The sequence below is a fragment of the Carassius carassius genome, chromosome 10, assembly GCF_963082965.1.
Source record: "Carassius carassius chromosome 10, fCarCar2.1, whole genome shotgun sequence".
Lineage (NCBI taxonomy): Eukaryota > Metazoa > Chordata > Actinopteri > Cypriniformes > Cyprinidae > Carassius > Carassius carassius.
The window spans coordinates 25,632,649-25,655,339 of record NC_081764.1 but is presented as its reverse complement, the minus strand read 5'-3'; the positions used below and the strand labels follow the sequence as shown (position 1 = coordinate 25,655,339).

At 38.9% G+C, this 22,691-nt stretch overlaps 1 protein-coding gene across 1 annotated transcript in view; it reads right to left on the bottom strand.

The window, feature by feature from the left end:
* The window catches only part of LOC132152321 (protein unc-80 homolog), an 84,733-nt gene that overhangs the window by 50,576 nt on the left and 11,466 nt on the right, over positions 1-22,691 (bottom strand). Inside the window, 7 exon segments of the mRNA XM_059561107.1 lie at positions 1,510-1,657; positions 2,403-2,563; positions 2,667-2,949; positions 9,778-10,046; positions 17,087-17,215; positions 17,518-17,734; positions 17,916-18,050. Of these exon segments, the coding sequence (XP_059417090.1) occupies positions 1,510-1,657; positions 2,403-2,563; positions 2,667-2,949; positions 9,778-10,046; positions 17,087-17,215; positions 17,518-17,734; positions 17,916-18,050 (1,342 nt within the window).

Below are 22,691 nucleotides of genomic sequence, written 5' to 3'. Positions count from 1 at the left end.
CGTAGTTGGTGTAGGATGGAGAATGCTGTTTAAAAAGCTAAAAACGCTGTCGATCTGCAGGCTGCAGCCGGGTGCTTCTCAATTTAATGAAAAACTAAACAGTGCGAGCGAGGTCACATTAGAAAAATGAAGTTGTAGGTTGTGTTTGAATAATTAATTGTAAATTAAACCAAATACTCATGTATGCTCGATAAAGAATTAGACAGCATAATGAGCCCATCGAGAGGTTGAATTTAAAAGACGTCGATGGTGCGCGGGGTGCTGAACCAGAGAACGCAGGGATTAATGCATTATGACGTCTGATAATTCCATGTAGCCTGGGTGTCTCTGTGTAGTCTTGCTAATTATTCAGTCTCATATGCCATGTAGTTACCAGGAGATGAAAAATAAATCAAGAGGAATAACAATATTTGGTGCTGAAGGAGATGGAGCTGAGCTCCGGCATGGTGTGTTGTGGACCCGAGGAGGCGGAGCTGAGCTCCAGTGCGCTCCGGCCCAATTTAACCTATGGGTATGACACAGAAATATCCAGATGTTCTGATAAATGGCAGTGTGAAAATATGATTTAAAAGTCACAGTGTTCATAAGAAAAGTTACTCACTCCATTAATTTCTACAAGAAATGAGACTTGTACAATATACAGTACAGTCAATTGGTCATTTTTGGAAAATATTAAGCCAGGCAGGGGATCAGCTACCACCTGTTTAAATTGGGAGGTTTGGTTTTACATAATGACTGGCTAACTGTTCATTACATTATCCTGCTTATTTACCAAATAAGCAAATACATGTATAGAAAACACTGATCTTATTTTATTATATTACTTTGGACAAGCTTAGATTTTGCAGAAAAACAGTCAACAAAATAAATGCTCCATATTATTATAATATTAATTTATATTTTATTATTAATACTAAATTTAAGTTGCTTCTTCTATGGACTAGTTATTTAATATAATTAGCCACAATGTAAAATGTCTTTATCTATTTTAATTTTTCTCTCATCCAGCTCTTCGTGTCTCTTAGTGGTTAGTTGTTCTTCCAAGCTCATTTTCTTGCTTTTTCTTGCTTCTAGTAATCTATTTATGGATTATCCTCACCATATTAATAAATGAATACTCAAGTCTTCCAGTTTTGAGTCACAAGACGGCACCAATGAGCTATTTTAAATTGGTATGAAAACAGATGATGGTGTTATACAAGAGACATGAAATTAGCAACGGTATCTTGGACAACAGTCAATTATACAGCTTATTTTAGCTTAAACACATAGCTAAACTCAGCTTATTATTATTATTGACCAATCAGAATCAAGTATTTCAGAAAGCTGTTTAATAATTACTTCAAATTCACTTAATTTGAATGAATTTTACTGAACATCCTTCTCTATTGCTGATGCATGAAAATGGGACTCATGCTGTATCTTTGGAGAATTCAGAAAAGGGATAAAAAAGTTTTGTCTGGGCATGTTAAAGACATGCACTTAATAATTGCAGCTCTGCCCTCTTACTGTCAATGATTGGCTCCATGCAGAAGCCAAGTAGGGCGTGCAGGAAATCCACAATGTTGTTGAGGGAATCCTTATTAACGTATTCTTTCATAGTCTGACGGAACTGCACTTTATCCAGCTTGTACAGAGTAGTCAAACAGTTCTGCGCCTTAAAAATAGGACAGAGCATCTGGTCATTCACCTTTCTTGGAGACAAATAATTGCTACATTCAAATGAACCCCTATTAAAAAAACCTATGCCATAATTTAATTAAAATACATTTATTTCTTAAATCACTTAAGACTTACTGATATAAAATTATAATTAAACTTTATTTGGAGCATTTCTTTATTGCATGCACGTTTCTTAATGCTTAAAATATGTTTTAATATCACTATTAATAAGTATTGCATAATCTCTGTATAATATCAGCCCTTAAATGCAAGATATTTAAAGTGTAACTGAGTTATACTTGCAATAGTTCCACTTTAGTACAATCAAAAATACTCTTTAGTTGGTATATATCTTTAGTTGGACCTCAGCACTACTTCCGCACAATTTGTGCATTAAGCACAACATTTATTGTTTCAATTTAGCGTACTTGTATCTATACCAGTTAAGTATACAAAAAGTATAATTGCAGGGTATAATTATTAAGCACAAATATGTAAATGTATTTTTAGTATACTTAGCATAAAATAAATGTATTTCAAATACATTTTAGTATATTTATTCTTTCACTAGGCATTATATACAACATACATTCTGAAATCCATTTCTGACAATCTATGATTTATAGTCTGACAGCAAATCTACATAATGCTGTCTGACAGGGATCGGAGATTAAACCTCTTAAAAAATAAAAGTTAATCTGCACAGTAAAATTATATTTTAATTGTATGAACATATTGACCTGCATCCGAAGGCGGTCTCCAGAGTGCCCGCGATGACCTTCACCACAGCCGTACATACAGCCGAGTGATTTTACAATTTTAATAAGCATGGTGAGAGCCAACCTATGAGTGCTGATTGAAGTGTCTCCATCCTGTTGATGATTTAAAAAATGCATGAAATCTTGCGTGTGATAATTACTTTCACATATTAATTTACAACAGATACATTAACTGGCTTACCTTGTTGTCCTTATTATCCTTTATATCATCTCTGCTTCCTCCACAACTCTCTCCACCGCCTCCTCCACCATCTCCTCCATCTCCTCCACCACCTCCATTAGGTGCTGCTCCTGTGCCTCCAGCAGCCTCCCCCTGAGCTCCACCCACACTTTGACTGGCTCCCTCCTTCGGATGCTCCGCCTCTTTATCCTCAGGTTTGGAAGCTTTCTTAATTAAACTGGGTACAACGCCCAGCTGCAGGAGGCATTCAATGATGTTGAGAGCCACGTCGCAAAATCGAGAACCGATGTCTTGGGTAAGTACGGCATACAGGGCCTGCAGAATAGCCTTGAAAAAAACACAGTGGTAAACAGGAAAGGCAACAATATTCATAATACGTACCATATGGTCAGATCTTTTCAAGCTTGATAGGGTACACTAAATCTAAAATAATTTTCCTCAAACGTTAATGGCTAATCGGAAAACAGAATTTGACACTACTGGTCAAAGGACTGAAATACTGTAATTATGATTTTTTTTAATGTTTTTTAAAGAAATCACTTATGCTCACCAAGGCTGAATTTATTTGAACAAAAAGTAAAGCAAAAGGCTAATTTTGTGAAATATAATTAAAATAATTACAAAAATTTAAATAAATACTGCTATGTTCCAGGCAGGTTATTGAGCTCATAAATCACGATTTCAAACCACGACTAATGACTCAGTACCATTCCAGGCAAGTCATGCCAAACTTCCTGAGCGCATGGAATTGTATCTAGATTATAAATTTTATTGCAACGTTACATCGTCCTAAAATCGTTTTTTCAACGTGTACCACTTGCATAAACACTGCATCCTTAGGCAATATTATCCGTATATCAGCCGGTTATGTCTGCTGTAGGATACTTACCAAGACGGGCATTTTGACATTATTTTTGTTTGAATTTGTCCATTTAAACACAATACTTCAGAGAGAGCTTATATTTGCGTGTGTTCGGAGGCTAAAAAGAAAGGATTTTTAGAAATCTTGGCCAACTGAAAAGTATGAACATGGAAAGTATGAGCATGTACAGCACTCAATACTTAGTTGGGGCTCCTTTTGTTTGAAATACTGCATCAATGCGGCGTGGCATGGAGTCAATCAGTCTGTGGCACTGCTCAGGTGTTATGAGAGTCCAGGTTGCTCTGATAGTGGGCTTCAGCTCTTCTGCATTGTTGGGTCTGGCATAACGCATCTTCCTCTTCACAATATCTCATAGACTTTCTATGGGGTTAAGGTCAGGCGAGTTTGCTGGCCAATTAAGAACAGGGATACCATGGTCCTTAAACCAGGTACTGGAAGCTTTGGCAATATGTGCAGGTGCCAAGTCCTGTTGGAAATGAAATCTGCATCTCCATAAAGTTGGTCAGCAGCAGGAAGCATGAAGTGCTCTAAAACTTCCTAGTATATGGCTGCGTTGACCTTGGACCTCAGAAAACACAGTGGACCAACACCAGCAGATGACATTGCACCCCTAAACCATCGCTGACTGTGGAAACTTTACATTTGACCTCAAGCCAGGTGGATTGTTTACCTCTCCTCTCTTTCTCCAGACTCTGGGACCCTGATTTCCAAAGGAAATGCAAAATTAACTTTCATCAGAGAACATAACTTTGGACCACTCAGCAGCAGACCAGTCCTTTTTGTCTTTAGACGCTTCTGACGCTGACTGTTGTTCAAGAGTAGCTTGACACAAGGAATGCGACAGCTGAAACCCATGTCTTGCATACGTCTGTGTGTAGTACTTAAAGCACTGAATCCAGCTGCAGTCCACTCTTTGTGAATCTCCCCCACATTTTTGAATGGGGTTTGTTTCACAATCCTCTCCAGGGTGTGGTTATCCCTATTGCTTGTACACTTTTTCTACCACATCTTTTCCTTCCCTTCGCCTCTCTATTAATGTGCTTGGACACAGAGCTCTGTGAACAGCCAGTCTCTTTTGCAATGACCTTTTGTGTCTTGCCCTCCTTGTGCACGGTATCAATGGTCATCTTTTGGACAACTGTCAAGTCAGCAGTCTTCCCCATGATTGTATAGCCTACAGAACTAGACTGAGAGACCATTTAAAGGCCTTTGCAGGTGTTTTTGAGTTAATTAGCTGATTAGAGTGTGGCACTAGGTGTCTTCAATATTGAATGTCTTCAAATTTTCTGAGATACTGAATTTGGGATTTTCCTTAGTTGTTAGTTATAATCCTCAAAATTAAAAGAAATAAACATTTGAAATATATCCATCTGTGTGTAATGAATGTTACTCGTCATTGGGGGATCCTGGAGTGTGATGTGAGGGGATCCCCAGTATTACAGCACAGCGACACACAAGCCATGACACAAAGTTACGGAAACTAAACAACCGAAAGCAATATATGTCTTCCTTAGATGTAATGTTAGTTCTGTACTTGAGCATTGGGTAAAACACCATTATAATCTCCTTTGTGGTAGAGAACGCTGCTTACTTGTAGGCTACGGGTAACAGACTTTATACAGTCTATGGTAACGGCAAAGATGTTGAAATAAACATTCACACAATCAGCTTTTCCACATGCCCCGATAATCAAAACTTCTGTTTATTGTCTGCTCCATTTATGCAGATCAGTTTTTGTAACTGTATTACTTAATCCACCTGTTGCTTTGGTCTTAATCAGCAGCTGCTCGCACCACCTGCTGGTGAGCGACTGACAGCAGATGTAGATCATGCTTCTGTGCTCTACTGCTATTCCTGCAGCTCCCGGATGTGAAAGGGGAATTATCTGCTGAATTTTAACCACTGAATTTGTGGAAGCGAATTTGAAAAGTGATATAAAATGGACCTAAATTTGCCTGTCAAATATTATACATCGTATTTTTAAACCGATTGAATATTGTGGAAGTGAATTGTGGAACGTGAATATGAATTATTGATTTTTTAATTATGAAAAGGTGTGTGAAATATTTTGAATTGAAATATTCACAGCTTAAACAAACAAATATGTTAAATTTCAGGACCTAAAAATGCAAGCCCTGGAAATACATGGCATTAAAATGCAAGTACTGTTAATGCAATGCATTATTTTTCAGTTAGCCTAGTGCTATTCAGCATGCTTTTTTGTTTCAAAGACATATGTCATTATTTAACTTCCATATTTTAGTTTCAGTTTTAGTACCGTATTTTTCGGACTATAAGGCGCACCTGAGTATAAGTCGCATCAGTCCAAAAATACATCATGATGAGGAAAAAAACATATACAGTCGTGGCCAAAAGTTTTGAGAATTACATAAATATTAGTTTTCAAAAAGTTTGCTGCTAAACTGCTTTTAGTTCTTTGTTTCAGTTGTTTCTGTGATGTACTGAAATATAATTACAAGCACTTCATACGTTTCAAAGGCTTTTATCGACAATTACATGACATTTATGCAAAGAGTCAGTATTTGCAGTGTTGGCCCTTCTTTTTCAGGACCTCTGCAATTCGACTGGGCATGCTCTCAATCAACTTCTGGGCCAAATCCTGACTGATAGCAAGCCATTCTTTCATAATCACTTCTTGGAGTTTGTCAGAATTAGTGGGTTTTTGTTTGTCCACCTGCCTCTTAAAGGACTGACCACAAGTTCTCAATGGGATTAAGATCTGGGGAGTTTGGGGAAGTTGTGGCCTAATGGTTAGAGAGTTGGGCTCACAATCGAAGGGTTGTGAGTTCGAGTCTCGGGCCGGCAGGAATTGTGGGTGGGGGGAGTGCATGTACAGTGCTCTCAATAACACGACTTAGGTGCCCTTGAGCAAGGCATCGAACCCCCAACTGCTCCCTGGGCACTGCAGCATAAATGTCTGCCCACTGCTCCGGGTGTGTGTTCACAGTGTGTGTGTGTTCACTGCTCTGTGTGTGTGCACTTTGGATGGGTTAAATGCAGAGCATGAATTCTGAGTATGGGTCACCATACTTGGCTGAATGTTACGTCACTTCACTTCCAGGCCATGGACCCAAATTTTCAACATTCTGGTCCCCGAGCCACTTAGTGCTGGAAAATGCATTGTTCTTCACCAAACTGTTGTTGGATTGTTGGAAAAAGTTGCTGTTGGAAGGTGTTTTGGTACCATTCATTATCCATTATTATATGGCTGTGTTTTGGGGCAGAATTGTGAGTGAAGTGAAGTGAAGTGAAGTGAAGTGACATTCAGCCAAGTATGGTGACCCATACTCAGAATTTGTGCTCTGCATTTAACCCATCCGAAGTGCACACACACAGAGCAGTGAACACACACACACACACTGTGAGCACACACCCGGAGCAGTGGGCAGCCATTTATGCTGCGGCGCCCGGGGAGCAGTTGGGGGTTCGATGCCTTGCTCAACGGCACCTAAGTCGTGGTATTGACGGTGGAGAGAGAACTGTACATGCACTCCCCCCACCCACAATTCCTGCCGGCCCGAGACTTGAATTCACAACCCTTCGATTGTGAGTCCTGATTCGCTAACCACTAGGCCACGACTTCCCACTCCCGAGTGGGAAGTCGAGTGAGCCCACTCCCTTGGATGAGAAGCAACCCCACACATGAATGGTGTCAGGATGCTTTACTGTTGGCATAACACAGGACTGATGGTAGCGCTCACCTTTTCTTCTCCGGACAAGCCTTTTTCCAGATGCCCCAAACAATCGGAAAGGGGCTTCATCGGAGAATATGACTTTGCCCCAGTCCTCAGCAGTCCATTCACTATACGTTCTGCAGAAGATCAATCTGTCCCTGATGTTTTTTTTTTGGAGAGAAGTGGCTTCTTTGCTGCCCTTCTTGACACCAGGCCATCTTCCAAAAGTCTTCGCCTCACTGTGCGTGCAGATGCGCTCACACCTGCCTGCTGCCATTCCTGAGCAAGCTCTGCACTTGTGGCACTCCGATCCCGCAGCTGAATCCTCTTTAGGAGACGATCCTGGCGCCTTCTGGACTTTCTTGGATGCCCTGAAGCCTTCTTTACAAGAATTGAACCTCTTTCCTTGAAGTTCTTGATGATCCTATAAATTGTTGATTCAGGTGCAATCTTAGTAGCCACAATATCCTTGCCTGTGAAGCCATTTTTATGCAACGCAATGATGGCTGCACGCATTTCTTTGCAGGTCACCATGGTTAACAATGGAAGAACAATGATTTCAAGCATCACCCTCCTTTTAACATGTCAAGTCTGCCATTCTAACCCAATCAGCCTGACATAATGATCTCCAGCCTTGTGCTCGTCAACATTCTCACCTGAGTTAACAAGACAATTTTCTGAAATGATCTCAGCAGGTCCTTTAATGACAGCAATGAAATGCAGTGGAAAGGTTTTTTGGGATTAAGTTAATTTTCATGGCAAAGAAGGACTATGCAATTCATCTGATCACTCTTCATAACATTCTGGAGTACAGTTGTGGCCAAAAGTTTTGAGAATTACATAAATATTGGAAATTGGAGAAGTTGCTGCTTTTTTTATAATAGCAATTTGCATATACTCCAGAATGTTATGAAGAGTGATGTTTTGTAAAAATAAAAGATAATAACAGCACATTTCAGCCTGTCACCCTTCGTGAAAATATGACATCTCAAACATACAGTAGTAGTAGGCTACAATAAAAGGTTTTTTTTTTTTTTTTTTTGGTGCTTGACGAACTTGTTTTGCTGTTGCACCCGTGTCTCGCACAAGAAACTAAAAATGCAGAGCTCAAGTTTAAAGTTCAACTTTTGTCTCATAACCTGTGTTATTTTCCATTTCACTGCCACAGACGCATCCTTTATGATCAGCCGCTCAGGACTAACAACGTTAGCGATGTGTTCAAGGTTACTGTCCTTCATTGAGCGGTTAATCGCCTCAGCAACCTCAAGCGCGAACAGGCATTTCCCTAAACAGCCACAGGCCAGATTTTCTGCCACAGTAAAGAGCTTATTTATAACAAAAATGTTTATTGATTTTTGCTATTTAATATTTTATTTCAGTAACTGTTGTTAGTTTTGTTTTGTTTTTTATTTATTGTGATTTTTTTTTATTTATTCCAGTTTACGAAAAAAAAAATTTGACCAATTGTTCAAGTCATTGTTCAAGTTTTTGTTTATGAAAATATCCTTGGTGAATTCCTCATTGACTAGTTGATGAACATAGCCATACCGCCCTGCAAATTATAGTCTAACTCATTTCCTTGCTCGTTCTTTAACTTGTGTTTGTTGCCCTGTCTAAATTATGGAAATTTGACATTAGCCTACTTCACCTTAGACTTTTAACTCCACTGCAACATCCACTAGCAATGGCTAGAACAGCAACTGTAAACACCACGACTTGCGTTGAACCGGCGAAGCCCTCGAATCAGACAGGAGAACCGTGACTGAGAACATAACACACGTCGGGAAGCGTGTTTGTGAAGGCGGGCCAGGGGGTGATATTACTTGATGTGTAAAGACTCCTTCAGATCAGAAGCACCAGGCTGGCTGCAATTTGACAGTACACACGCAACATTTTTTAATTATAGCCTACCATCGCTTTATCATTGATATTAATCTATTTATTAATCTATTAATCTATTTATATAAATCTATTTATTAATATCTATCTAACATGCTGCTTCAGAGATTAATTAATATTATCCATATTAAAAAAACAATTGTGCTGCTTAATATCTTTTTTTTTTTGTCTGTGATTTAAAAGTTTTGGTGTCAATACTTTTATTTAACAAGAATGCATTAAATTGATTATGTTACAAAAGACTTTTCTTAAAAAGAATTGCTGTTAATTGAACTTTCTATTTATCAAAGAAGCCTGAAAAAAATGGTTTCCACAAAAATATAAAGTAGAAAAAACACTGATAATAGTAAGAACATTATTCATATCTGTACATCATGATTTTTGAAGAATCATGTGAAACAGAATAATGGCTGCAGAAAATTCAGCGTTTCATTACAGAAATAAATTACATTTTGAAATATATTAAAACAGAGAAAACAGTCATTTTAATATTGTAAATTGTAATAATATTTCACAATAAAATTTTTTTTACTGTTTGTTTGATCAAATAAATGCAGCCTTGTTGACCATAAGAGCCTTCATTTAAAAATCATAATTATCCAAACTTTTGACTGATAGCAAATCTGTTATTCTATGACAGTAAACCAATGCCCCTCTGCTCAAGGCTGCACCCCTTACCATGAGGTCCAGCATGCCATTCTTCAGAATGAAGTTGTTAGTTCCCTCAATGGTGTCTCGATCCTCTAGCGACGTGTAGTTGATGCAGGAGTCTGTCAGACTTCGGGGAAGTTTGGAGCAGGCCAGCGGCTCACATGGCATCTCAGGGATGGAAATGGGGTTACACAGTTTCTTTATGTGCTCTGTGAAGAAATCTGTGTAACCTACATTAAAGGAAGCCACAGTTGTGTTAAATGTAGCCATGGTGATGGTGGAGATCTGGGAATGAACTGTGAAAGAAAGAAGTCAATGAGTCAAAATCACCATCAAAACATTATCTGGAAAATATTTCATTACATAATTTTTCTAAAATGTACAGTGAACCCACTAGCACTATGGAAGTACATTTGGTTCAATAAAAATGAACAAAACTTTATAAAACTGAACGTAACTTTTTCAGAAACTATCAAAAATATGCCATTACAAAAGAAGAAAAACACAATGAAAATGAAAAAAATGAACTCAGTCGCACAAATTTAACAGGCTCTTCAAATATGCTTCATTCTTGTTAATGTTTTTCAAAGATTTGTTTTCGCTAATCCTGGATTCTGAATTCATTGCCTCAGATTTTGCTTACGTTTCGCAGTTTTCCATTTGGTGTTTTGACAAACTTCTCGTGGGGGCGGGCTCAACAGTGATCTACTCTGATTGGATAGTGAGGTTTTGATACACAGGTGCTCTCTGACCGCGAAAGTACAGACGCCACTCTGTGGCGCGCATATTGGAAAGCACTCGCGGTGATTTGTATTACTAAATATGTAAATAATATTTGACCTTCAATCGTCTCAAGTCTGTAAAGATGAGCTCTTGTCCTTCAAGGCAGCTTGAAGTAAGCTTGTGTTACTGAATGAATAAATAACCCACAACGAACTGTTGCACACTGTAACATGAATAAAACTTGTATCGATGTTATTGTTACTTCAGTAACACAAGCTTACTTCAAGCTGCCTTGAAGGACAAGCCGAGGAGGAAGACGATGATGCTCCGTGTCTCCTGACAGCTCATCTTTACAGACTGAGACAATCGAAGGTCAAATATTATTTACATATTTAGTAATACAAAGCACGACGTACAGCATACAAATCACCGCGTGAGGTTTTTTTTCTTTTTCTTTTTTTATTAATGCAGAGAACAACATACATCACATAATATCAACCACAAAAAAAACTATCAAAAAACAAAAACAAAGAATAAAATAGAACTAAAAAGGGCCAAAATCTAAACAAAATGACACAAGGATATCAAAGGCATAGCAAATTCTAACAGTGCTTATAGCTTTCTTATTAGTACAGTCGTGGCCAAAAGTTTTGAGAATTACATAAATATTAGTTTTCAAAAAGTTTGCTGCTAAACTGCTTTTAGATCTTTGTTTCAGTTGTTTCTGTGAGGTACTGAAATATAATTACAAGCACTTCATATGTTTCAAAGGCTTTTATCGACAATTACATGACATTTATGCAAAGAGTCAGTATTTGCAGTGTTGGCCCTTCTTTTTCAGGACCTCTGCAATTCGACTGGGCATGCTCTCAATCAACTTCTGGGCCAAATCCTGACTGATAGCAACCCATTCTTTCATAATCACTTCTTGGAGTTTGTCAAAATTAGTGGGTTTTTGTTTGTCCACCCGCCTCTTGAGGATTGACCACAAGTTCTTAATGGGATTAAGACCTGGGGAGTTTCCAGGCCATGGACCCAAAATTTCAACATTCTGGTCCCTGAGCCACTTAGTTATCACTTTTGCCTCATGGCACGGTGCTCCATCGTGCTGGAAAATGCATTGTTCTTCACCAAACTGTTGTTGGATTGTTAGAAAATGTTGCTGTTGGAGGGTGTTTTGGTACCATTCTTTATTCATGGCTGTGTTTTTGGGCAGAATTGTGAGTGAGCCCACTCCCTTGGATGAGAAGCAACCCCACACATGAATGGTGTCAGGATGCTTTACTGTTGGCATGACTTGACTTGACTTGACTGATGGTAGCGCTCACCTTTTCTTCTCCGGACAAGCCTTTTTCCAGATGCCCCAAACAATCGGAAAGGGGCTTCATCGGAGAATATGACTTTGACCCAGTCCTCAGCAGTCCATTCACTATACTTTCTGCAGAAGATCAATCTGTCCCTGATGTTTTTTTTGGAGAGAAGTGGCTTCTTTGCTGCCCTTCTTGACACCAGGCCATCTTCCAAAAGTCTTTGCCTCACTGTGCGTGCAGATGCGCTCACACCTGCCTGCTGCCATTCCTGAGCAAGCTCTGCACTGGTGGCACTCTGATCCCGCAGCTGAATCCTCTTTAGGAGACGATCCTGGCGCTTGCTGGACTTTCTTGGACACCCTGAAGCCTTTTTTACAAGAATTGAACCTCTTTCCTTCAAGTTCTTGATGATCCTATAAATTGTTGATTTAGGTGCAATCTTATTAGCCACAATATCCTTGCCAGTGAAACCATTTTTATGCAATGCAATACAATACAATACAATACAATTTTATTTGTTAAGCACATTTAAAACAACCGAGGTTAGCCAAAGTGCTGGACACTGACATAATTGCAACAGATTTTAAAAACACATAACATGAGCACAATACACAGTTTAAACAAGTGACAAAATAAAATAATAAAATGCAAAGATGAACTCTCAGGCTGGTTTAAAGGCCAATGAATAAAAGTGAGTTTTAAGTCGTGATTTAAAACTGTCAAGGCTGGGAGCCACTCTGACACGCATAGGCAGATCATTCCACAGCCTAGGGGCCACGACTGAAAAAGCTCGATCTCCCCTATTTTTAAGTCTTGTTCTAGGAACGGATAAGAGTAGTTGGTCAGCAGACCTCAATGACCTTAGAGGAGCATGCATCTTCAGTAGATCATCTATGTAAGCTGGGGCTTGACCATGAAGAGATTTAAAAACAAACAATAAAATCTTAAACTGTATTCTAAAACAAACAGGTAGCCAATGAAGAGAGGCAAGAACAGGCATAATGTGTTCTCGTTTACGGGTACCTGTAAGGAGTAGAGCGGCAGCATTCTGAACTATTTGCAATCTAGAGAGAGAGGCCTGGTTAACTCCTATATATAAAGCATTACAATAATCCAGGCGAGTGGTGATAAAAGCATGTATAACCCTCTCCAAATCTTTGAAAGATAAAAATGGCTTCAATTTGGTAAGTAGTCTAAGTTGAAAAAAACTAGCTTTTACTACAGAGTTTATCTGTTTCTCTAGGTGAAGATCACTATCCATCTTTACCCCAAGGTTCGTTACCATAGACTTTACATAGGGCGTCAGGGGTCCCAAGTCCAATTTGGAGGTGCTAGTAAAACTGCTAGGTCTGAAAATCATAATTTCAGTTTTACTTTCATTAAAATGTAAAACGTTTAAAGCCATCCATGCTTTAATATCATAAAAACACTCTAACAGCCTATTTATCGAATCCTCACCCTTACATTTTATAGGCAGGTAGATTTGTAAATCATCTGCATACAGATGGAAACTAATATTATGCTTTTTTAAGATGGAACCTAAAGGAAGCAAGTAAAGGGAGAAGAGAATCGGCCCCAAAATAGAGCCCTGCGGTACTCCACATGTCACTGGTGCTGCTGGTGAAGTAGAGCCCCCATACCCAACTTTAAACACTCTCGCTGAGAGATATGATCTAAACCATTTTAATACAGTGCCTTTAATCCCCACGTTGTGCTCGAGACGCGAGATAAGAACACTGTGGTCAACCGTATCAAAGGCTGCTGTAAGATCTAAAAGCATCAAGATTGAAGAATCTCCAGAATCTGTTGAAATCAAAAGATCGTTAAAAACTTTTATAAGTGCAGTCTCTGTACTATGAAATGCTTTAAAACCAGACTGGAACACCTCAAGAATACCATGCAGATCTAAATAGGCTTGTAACTGCACTAGGACTGCCTTCTCTAAAATCTTGGACAAAAAAGGAAGTTTTGAAATTGGACGGTAATTTGAAAGAACTGAAGTGTCCAGATTTTGTTTTTTGATAAGGGGCTGCACCACAGCCTCTTTAAAACAAAGTGGCACATAACCAGAAGTCAGACTACTGTTTATGATTGCTTGAATGTTTGGTCCAATAGTGTTCCATATCTCTTTAAAAATACGTGATGGGATGATATCAGTGGGACAAGTTGAAGGTTTTAAATGTGTAACAATGTCATTAAGGGCCAAGATGGAAACAGGCTCAAACTCCGTGAGGACTGCAGCGCACTCTATGGAAATGGAAGGATCAAAGGTTGGAGGTAAAATGCTAGCTCTAATAGTGGTAATCTTTTCCACAAAAAAGTGGAGGAATTTTTCACAGGCCACAGTAGATTCTTCCAACATTATAGATTGTGGGGTATGAAGAACAGAATTAATTGTTCTAAAAAGAACATGAGGTTTATGGCCATTTTTATCAATAACATCAGAGAGGTATTTAGCCTTTTCAGTTTGAACAATTCTCTGATAATTATTCCAACAATCCTTTAGAATATCATAAAAAACCTGCAATTTATGTTTTTTCCATTTTCGCTCAGCTTTCCTACACTTTTGCCTAGCCGCTCGAGTTAAATCATTAATCCACGGTTCAGAATTTGGTTTGGAGCGCCTGGGCTTTAGTGGTGCAATTTTATCAAGAATATTTATACAGGTGGATGAAAAACAGGAAACAAGCTCATCTGTACATTGGAAAACAGACGGCTCTATAGTGTCTATAACATTACTAAATGCTTCAGAAAATTGTGCAGCAGTGGCCGGTTTAATCATCCTGCGGATACGAGGTGGAGCACATTGCTTAACAGTATTGTATGGAAGGGAAACATCAAATAAAATTGGTGCATGGTCAGAAAAAACAGCCTTTTGTATCTCAATATTTAAAATAGGCAAACTGCATGACAAGACAAGATCTAATGTGTGGCCATGAATCTGTGTAGGACCACTTACAAACTGTATAAGGTTAAATGAATCAATAAGTTCTAAAAAATCTTTAGCCAACAGATTTGTGGGACAACACACATGAATATTCATATCTCCTAAAATTAAGATCCGGTCATATTTTGGCATAATTTCAGACAATAATTCAGTAAAGTCTCTGATAAAATGCTTGTTATATTTAGGAGGTCGATAGATAAGAGCACACAAAACGGGCTGAAATTTGCCCAATTCAAACATTGTTATCTCAAAACTCGAAAATGTTATCATTGGCAACTGCCTGCAATTGTATTTTTCCTTAAAAATAACGGCAAGTCCTCCTCCTCGACCAGTAGTCCTCGGGGAGTTAAAATATGTGCAATCCAGTGGTAGAAGTTCAGAAAAAGGGCTCGACTCACCAACATTTAACCAAGTTTCAGTCACAAATAGAAAATCCAAGTTATGCTGGGAAAAAAGCTCCCTTAAAATAAAGGTCTTATTCACCAGCGATCTAGCGTTGACCAGGGCAGCTCTGACAGGAGCCGGGGAACTGGCCGTACGAGTTACATAACTCAAAGACCGAAGGTTTCCATGGTTAACACCGCCTTTCCTAGGGCGAGGTGATCGTTGGCGAGAATACTCCATATCTTAGCCAGTAATTGGTATCAACCAGGTCCCGGCAGGATCCATAACACGCCAGGATAGTGAACAAAAGGCAAACGAAAGTGACGCCGGGATCCACAGGCAGAATAGTCCGCTATGTAAGCTTTCAACCTCACCAGCTGCCCACTGCGCTTCCCACGGCGTCTCGAGCGTCCTCTCCGGGCAAGGGAAACCGGATTGCGTACAAGATGAGCGGGTATGTTTAGCAAGTGGGGAGGGAGAAAAGTTTTCTGACCATCCCAGTCACACTTAGTCGACTTCTCCATCGCGAGACGGAAATCGATCAGCGTTTGACGATCATAAACCAGCAGAGAGTCAATACATTGCATAAACAGTGACACAAGCAGTAAAATCACGAACAATTTGCTCAGCACCAGACGGCAGGCCACAAACACTGGCGCCATCTTGGAGATCTCTGCAATGATGGCTGTACGCATTTCTTTGCAGGTCACCATGGTTAACAATGGAAGAACAATGATTTCAAGCATCACCCTCCTTTTAACATGTCAAGTATGCCATTCTAACCCAATCAGCCTGACATAAGGATCTCCAGCCTTGTGCTCGTCAACATTCTCACCTGAGTTAACAAGACGATTACTGAAATGATCTCAGCAGGTCCTTTAATGACAGCAATGAAATGCAGTGGAAAGGTTTTTTTGGGATTAAGTTAATTTTCATGGCAAAGAAGGACTATGCAATTCATCTGATCACTCTTCATAACATTCTGGAGTATATGCAAATTGCTATTATAAAAACTTAAGCAGCAACTTTTCCAATTTCCAATATTTATGTAATTCTCAAAACTTTTGGCCACGACTGTAGATACTGAGATTACATTCAAATAGTTTTCCATTTCTTTTAGGAAAACAGAGAAGACATGTTTACAGTTGGAGAATTTGAATTTGTGAATGTGAAATTTGTTTAGGAATTTTTTTTAATTAATAACAAAACTGATATTTTTGTTTGTGGAGTCATAGTCATAATACCCCAATATAATGTTTTTCATATGTACTGAGAAGCCTGGCAAACACACCAATATCATCCCAAAGTTTCTTAGTGTAGTGACATGACCAAAATAAGTGTACAGTTTCTTCAGAACTCGAACAAAAAGAGCTTGTAAGATCAATGTCAGATTTAAATCTTTGTATAAACTTCTTTACAGGGTAGAACCTGTGTATGAGCTTAAAAGAAATTTCTTTCACTAGAAAGATACCCGATTGGTAGAGACCAGATTTAATCACCGCGAGGAGCTTTCCAATATGCGCGCCACTGAGTGGTCGCGGTCAGAGAGCACCTGTCCATCAAAAGATCACTATCCAATCAGAGTAGATCACTGTTAAGACCGCCCCAACGATAGGTTTGTGTCAAAACACCAAACGAAAAACTGCGAAACCTAAGCGAAATCTGTGGCAATGCATTCAGAATCCACGATTTGCGAAAATTAATCTTTGAAAAACATTAACATTTTTTTCATTTTCATTGTGTTTTTCTTCTTTTGTAATGGCATATTTTTGATAGTTTCTGAAAAAGTTACGTTCAGTTTTATAGTTACGTTCATTTTTATTGAACTAAATGTAATTCCATACTAGCACACCATTGTGACACTCATTTCGAAAACCCCTGGTATTTTACTCATCTTTATTAATTCCATGAAACATTAACTGTAATATATTCAGAATCAATAGTGTAATAGTGTTACTTATTTGCTCACCACCCTCTTTGATGGTATTGTCACTGTGACAGTTGGAATGTTCAGGCAAGTTGTGGTGGGAGTGAAAATGTTTAGCTCCAAGACCGTCCACATCTCCAGCAATATCTGAGCTTCCATGGTGTGTTAACTTCCCTATATCACAACAATCACAGCCACAATATGACAATAATCTAAAACTAATCTCATACAAATGCAAGCAATTTGTAAACACATAATTTGTATGGGCAGGGCTGATGCATTAAACCATGAAGCAGAGAACCCAGAAAAATTAAAACAAAATTTGGGAAAAAATAACAGGGCCCTATTACTTGTTAACAATTTAATAAATAACATTACTAAATTGATGAAGTTGTATGAAAGTTTTTGATTATTCACAATTATAGCATGTAAATAAAAAACAGAATATGGGAAAAATTTCATAGGGGCCTATATACCTATGATAGTGGAAGGGCAACCCCCTCGGTCCAGAGTGCGACGGTCATCTCCCAGTCCAGAGAAGCTTCCAAATGAGAAGGTGCTAAGTGTGGGTGAGACATCCAGGTGATCATCATGCATCAGGAAAGGTACACCCATTCGACGCAGCCGTTTCTTTCCAGTATGATGGAATGGGATAGAGCCTTTTCTCTCTCGGTCTTCTCTATGGTTCTTAAACTGAAAAATAAATAAATAAACAGGAATAGAATAAAGCAAGTGCATAGTGGCAGTTTGAAAGTTAAATGTCAAGAAAATTAAGAAAAGGTAACCTTGCATGTGATATCATGGTTTTTCAAAAACTAAAATATATCATATTGGTTTATTATTTGAAACTATTCATAAAAAAGAATCTACATACCTTTTTGAATATGTTCATGCCGATCTCAGCTGAGAGGTCAGGGACTGCTTGTCTCCTGAGGTTGGTAAATGACACTTTGGAGAAGGTCTCAGAGCTCAAAGACCTGCTTTCCTCATTACATTTTTGAGTCATATCCTTAGAAAAATGGCAAAGAAAAAATCAGGGTGTCAGAAGTATGCATTGTTAAAAAACACCCTAAAAAAAAATCAAAAAAACCCACAATGACTTATGATGGTTATAATGTTGTATAATACTATTTCAGTTCATTACACGTCTTATAAAGTAGCAATGGCACACCCTGATCATTAATCCTGTGCCATACAGTAATCTAATCTAAACCTAAGGATTGAACCCTACTAATTAAAAAAAGTAAGACGGAACTTACAAAAAGAACATAACTGCGAGATTGCTCAATCATTCCAATTACTCATTACTTGTGCCATATTTGGCATAATCAGTCAGTTGCCAAGTACAAATTGCCAAGTTGCCACATACAAAACAGTAATTTTGTTTTAAGCATTTAAACCATTCAGATCGACTGGCCTTATTATCTCACACAACAAAATTCATAAATAAAATACTATAACTGAATAACTAAATATTATTTGTGTCAGGGTTATTTTCTGTTTTGATTTACTTTTAAGTGTGTTCTGTTCCTGTTTGCCATGTGTTCCTCATCCTTTTTTGTTTCCCACACCTGTTATGTTTTAACTTGATTATGTTCCTGTTATATAAGCCCTGTTTCTACAGTTTCTTTGTTCATCTTCATCAGTGGGTTGCTTCCTGTTGCTTTTGATTTCCTGAGTTTTCATTGCGTATTCATAAAGACTATTTGTCAGGAACTCACCGTCACAGCCACCCCAATCATCACCCGCACCTGACTCTCATCAAGCACGATTCCAATCACCAGAGTACTGATCACCTGCACCTGCACCCAGTAATCACTCACCAGGATGAAGACACCTCGTACTCAGTACTCGGGTGTCTGGTCTACTGTTCACTACCCACTGAACTGGTGCCCGACCTCTTTCTACTAACCTCTCTTTGCTATGTCCTCAGATCTCACGACGATCTCCTGTGAACTACATACGCTGACTCTCCATATGATTATCTCCAGAGCTCTGGAAGTTCACCTCTAAACAACCCAACAACACCTTGTCAAGTCAAGTCAAGTCACCTTTATTTATATAGCGCTTTAAACAAAATACATTGCGTCAAAGCAACTGAACAACATTCATTAGGAAAACAGTGTGTCAATAATGCAAAATGATAGTTAAAGGCAGTTCATCATTGAATTCAGTGATGTCATCTCTGTTCAGTTAAATAGTGTCTGTGCATTTATTTGCAATCAAGTCAACGATATCGCTGTAGATGAAGTGACCCCAACTAAGCAAGCCAGAGGCGACAGCGGCAAGGAACCGAAACTCCATCGACAGAGGTGACAGAATGGAGAAAAAAACCTTGGGAGAAACCAGGCTCAGTTGGAGGGCCAGTTCTCCTCTGACCAGACGAAACCAGTAGTTCAATTCCAGGCTGCAGCAAAGTCAGATTGTGCAGAAGAATCATCTGTTTCCTGTGGTCTTGTCCTGGTGGTCGTCTGAGACAAGGTATTTACAGGGGATCTGTATCTGGGGCTCTAGTTGTCCTGGTCTCGGCTGTCTTTCAGGGCAGTAGAGGTCTTTTCTAGGTGCTGATCCACCATCTGGTCTGGATACGTACTGGATCCGGGTGACTGCAGTGACCCTCTGATCTGGATACAGACTGGATCTGGTGGCTACGGTGACCTCGGAATAAGAGAGAAACTTCTAATGATGTAGCAAGTACATAGGGTGTTATGGGAAGTGTTTCCGGTTCCGGTTTACCTAATTAATGCAGCCTAAAAATCCTTTAACGGATTTGGATATTAAAAGCATATTAGTATGTTATGTGTAAGCCAGGTTAAAGAGATGGGTCTTTAATCTAGATTTAAACTGCAAGAGTGTGTCTGCCTCCCGAACAATGTTAGGTAGATTATTCCAGAGTTTAGGCACCAAATAGGAAAAGGATCTGCCGCCCGCAGTTGATTTTGATATTCTAGGTATTATCAAATATCCTGAGTTTTGAGAAGGTAGCGGACGTAGAGGATTATAATGTAAAAGGAGCTCATTCAAATACTGAGGTGCAAAACCATTCAGGGCTTTATAAGTAATAAGCAATATTTTAAAATCTATACAATGTTTGATAGGGAGCCAGTGCAGTGTTGACAGGACCAGGCTAATATGGTCATACTTCCTGGTTCTAGTAAGAACTCTTGCTGCTGCATTTTGGACTAGCTGTAGTTTGTTTACTAAGCGTGCAGAACAACCACCCAATAAAGTCTTAGACAGTGTTCTAGGTTATTACAAGCAGAGTTTTTAGGTCCTATAATTAACACCTCTGTTTTTTCAGAATTTAGCAGTAAGAAATTACTCGTCATCCAGTTTTTTATATCGACTATGCATTCCATTAGTTTTTCAAATTGGTGTGTTTCACCGGGCCGCGAAGAAATATAGAGCTGAGTATCATCAGCATAACAGTGAAAGCTAACACCATGTTTCCTGATGATATCTCCCAAGGGTAACATATAAAGCGTGAAGAGTAGCGGCCCTAGTACTGAGCCTTGAGGTACTCCATACTGCACTTGTGATCGATATGATACATCTTCATTCACTGCTACGAACTGATGCCGGTCATATAAGTACGATTTAAACCATGCTAATGCACTTCCATTGATGCCAACAAAGTGTTCAAGTCTATGCAAAAGAATGTTGTGGTCAATTGTGTCAAACGCAGCACTAAGATTCAATAAAACTAATAGAGAGATACACCCACGATCAGATGATAAGAGCAGATCATTTGTAACTCTAAGGAGAGCAGTCTCAGTACTATGATATGGTCTAAATCCTGACTGGAAATCCTCACATATACCATTTTTCTCTAAGAAGGAATATAATTGTGAGGATACCACCTTTTCTAGTATCTTGAACAGAAAAGGGAGATTCGAGATTGGTCTATAATTAACTAGTTATTTTGGGTCAAGTTGTGGTTTTTTGATGAGAGGCTTAATAACAGCCAGTTTGAAGGTTTTGGGGACATATCCTAATGACAATGAGGAATTAATAATAGTCAGAAGAGGATCTATGACTTCTGGAAGCACCTCTTTTAGGAGCTTAGATGGTATAGGGTCTAACATACATGTTGTTGGTTTAGATGATTTAACAAGTTTATTCAATTCTTCCTCTCCTATAGTAGAGAATGAGTGGAACTGTTCCTCAGGGGGTCTATAGTGCACTGTCTGATGTGATACTGTAGCTGACGGTTGAATGGTTGCAATTTTATCTCTAATATTATTGATTTTAGAAGTAAAGTAGTTCATAAACTCATTACTGCTGTGGTGTTGGGAAATGTCAACACTTGTTGAGGCTTTATTTTTCGTTAATTTAGCCACTGTATTGAATAAATACCTGGGGTTATGTTTGTTTTCTTCTAAAAGAGAAGAAAAGTAATCGGATCTAGCAGTTTTTAATGCTTTTCTGTAGGATAGGTTACTTTCCCGCCAAGCAATACAATATACATCTAGTTTTGTTTTCCTCCAGCTGCGCTCCATTTTTCGGGCTGCTCTCTTTAGGGTGCAAGTATGCTCATTATACCATGGTGTCAAACTGTTTTCCTTAACCTTCCTTAAGCGTAAAGGAGCAACTCTGTTTAAAGTGCTAGAAAAGAGAGAGTTCATAGTTTCTGTTACATCATCAAGTTGTTCTGAGGTTTTGGATATGCTAAGGAATTCGGATACATCAGGAAGATAACTTAAAAAGCAGTCTTTTGTGGTAGAAGTGATGGTTCTTCCATACTTGTAACAAGAAGCAGAATTTACAATTTTGGCTATATGAAGTTTGCACAGAACTAAATAATGATCGGAGATATCATCACTTGGCTGAATAATTTCAACACTATCAACATCAATTAAATGTGACAGTATTAAATCTAGAGTATGATTTCGACAATGAGTAGGTCCTGAAACGCTTTGTCTAACCCCAATAGAGTTCAGAATGTCTATAAATGCTGATCCCAATGCATCTTTTTCATTATCAACTTGGATATTAAAATCACCAACTATTAAAACTTTATCTGCAGCCAGAACTAACTCGGATGTAAAATCACCAAACTCTTTAATAAAGTCTGTATGGTGCCCTGGTGGCCTGTATACAATAGCCAGTACAAACATTACAGGGGATTTATCATTAACATTTATTCCTTGTCACTGAAACACTTGTAAATAAACTACTCACTTGCACTAAACCCTCTGTCTCCATAGTTGTTTGTGACAGAAGGCTGGACCCCTACAAAATTCAACCATATGGATCCCCAGTCACCCGCACCCAACGATCTGTTGCAGGAACTGGGCAACCTCCTCCAGTCAGCACTCACCGCTTCAGCCACTCCCCGATCTGCCTCCGCCAGTCCCATGGCGCTGCCTGCATCATATGCGGGAGAATCAGCTGGATGTGGTGGTTTTATGCTTCAGGTATCGCTGTACATTGAGGCGCAACCACAGAAATTCTCAAATGATTGATCCAAGGTAGCCTTATTAATTTCTTTACTATCTGGACGCGCCAGTGAATACACCATCCTGTTTCGAACATTAGCGGCGGCTAGCTGTTGGAATGAAGCAGAGCTTATAAGCACCTAGAAGCTGCCCACCAGTCTGGTTCTCCCGCTAACAGCCCTCCAGTACCAGAACCTATGCAAGTGGAATCC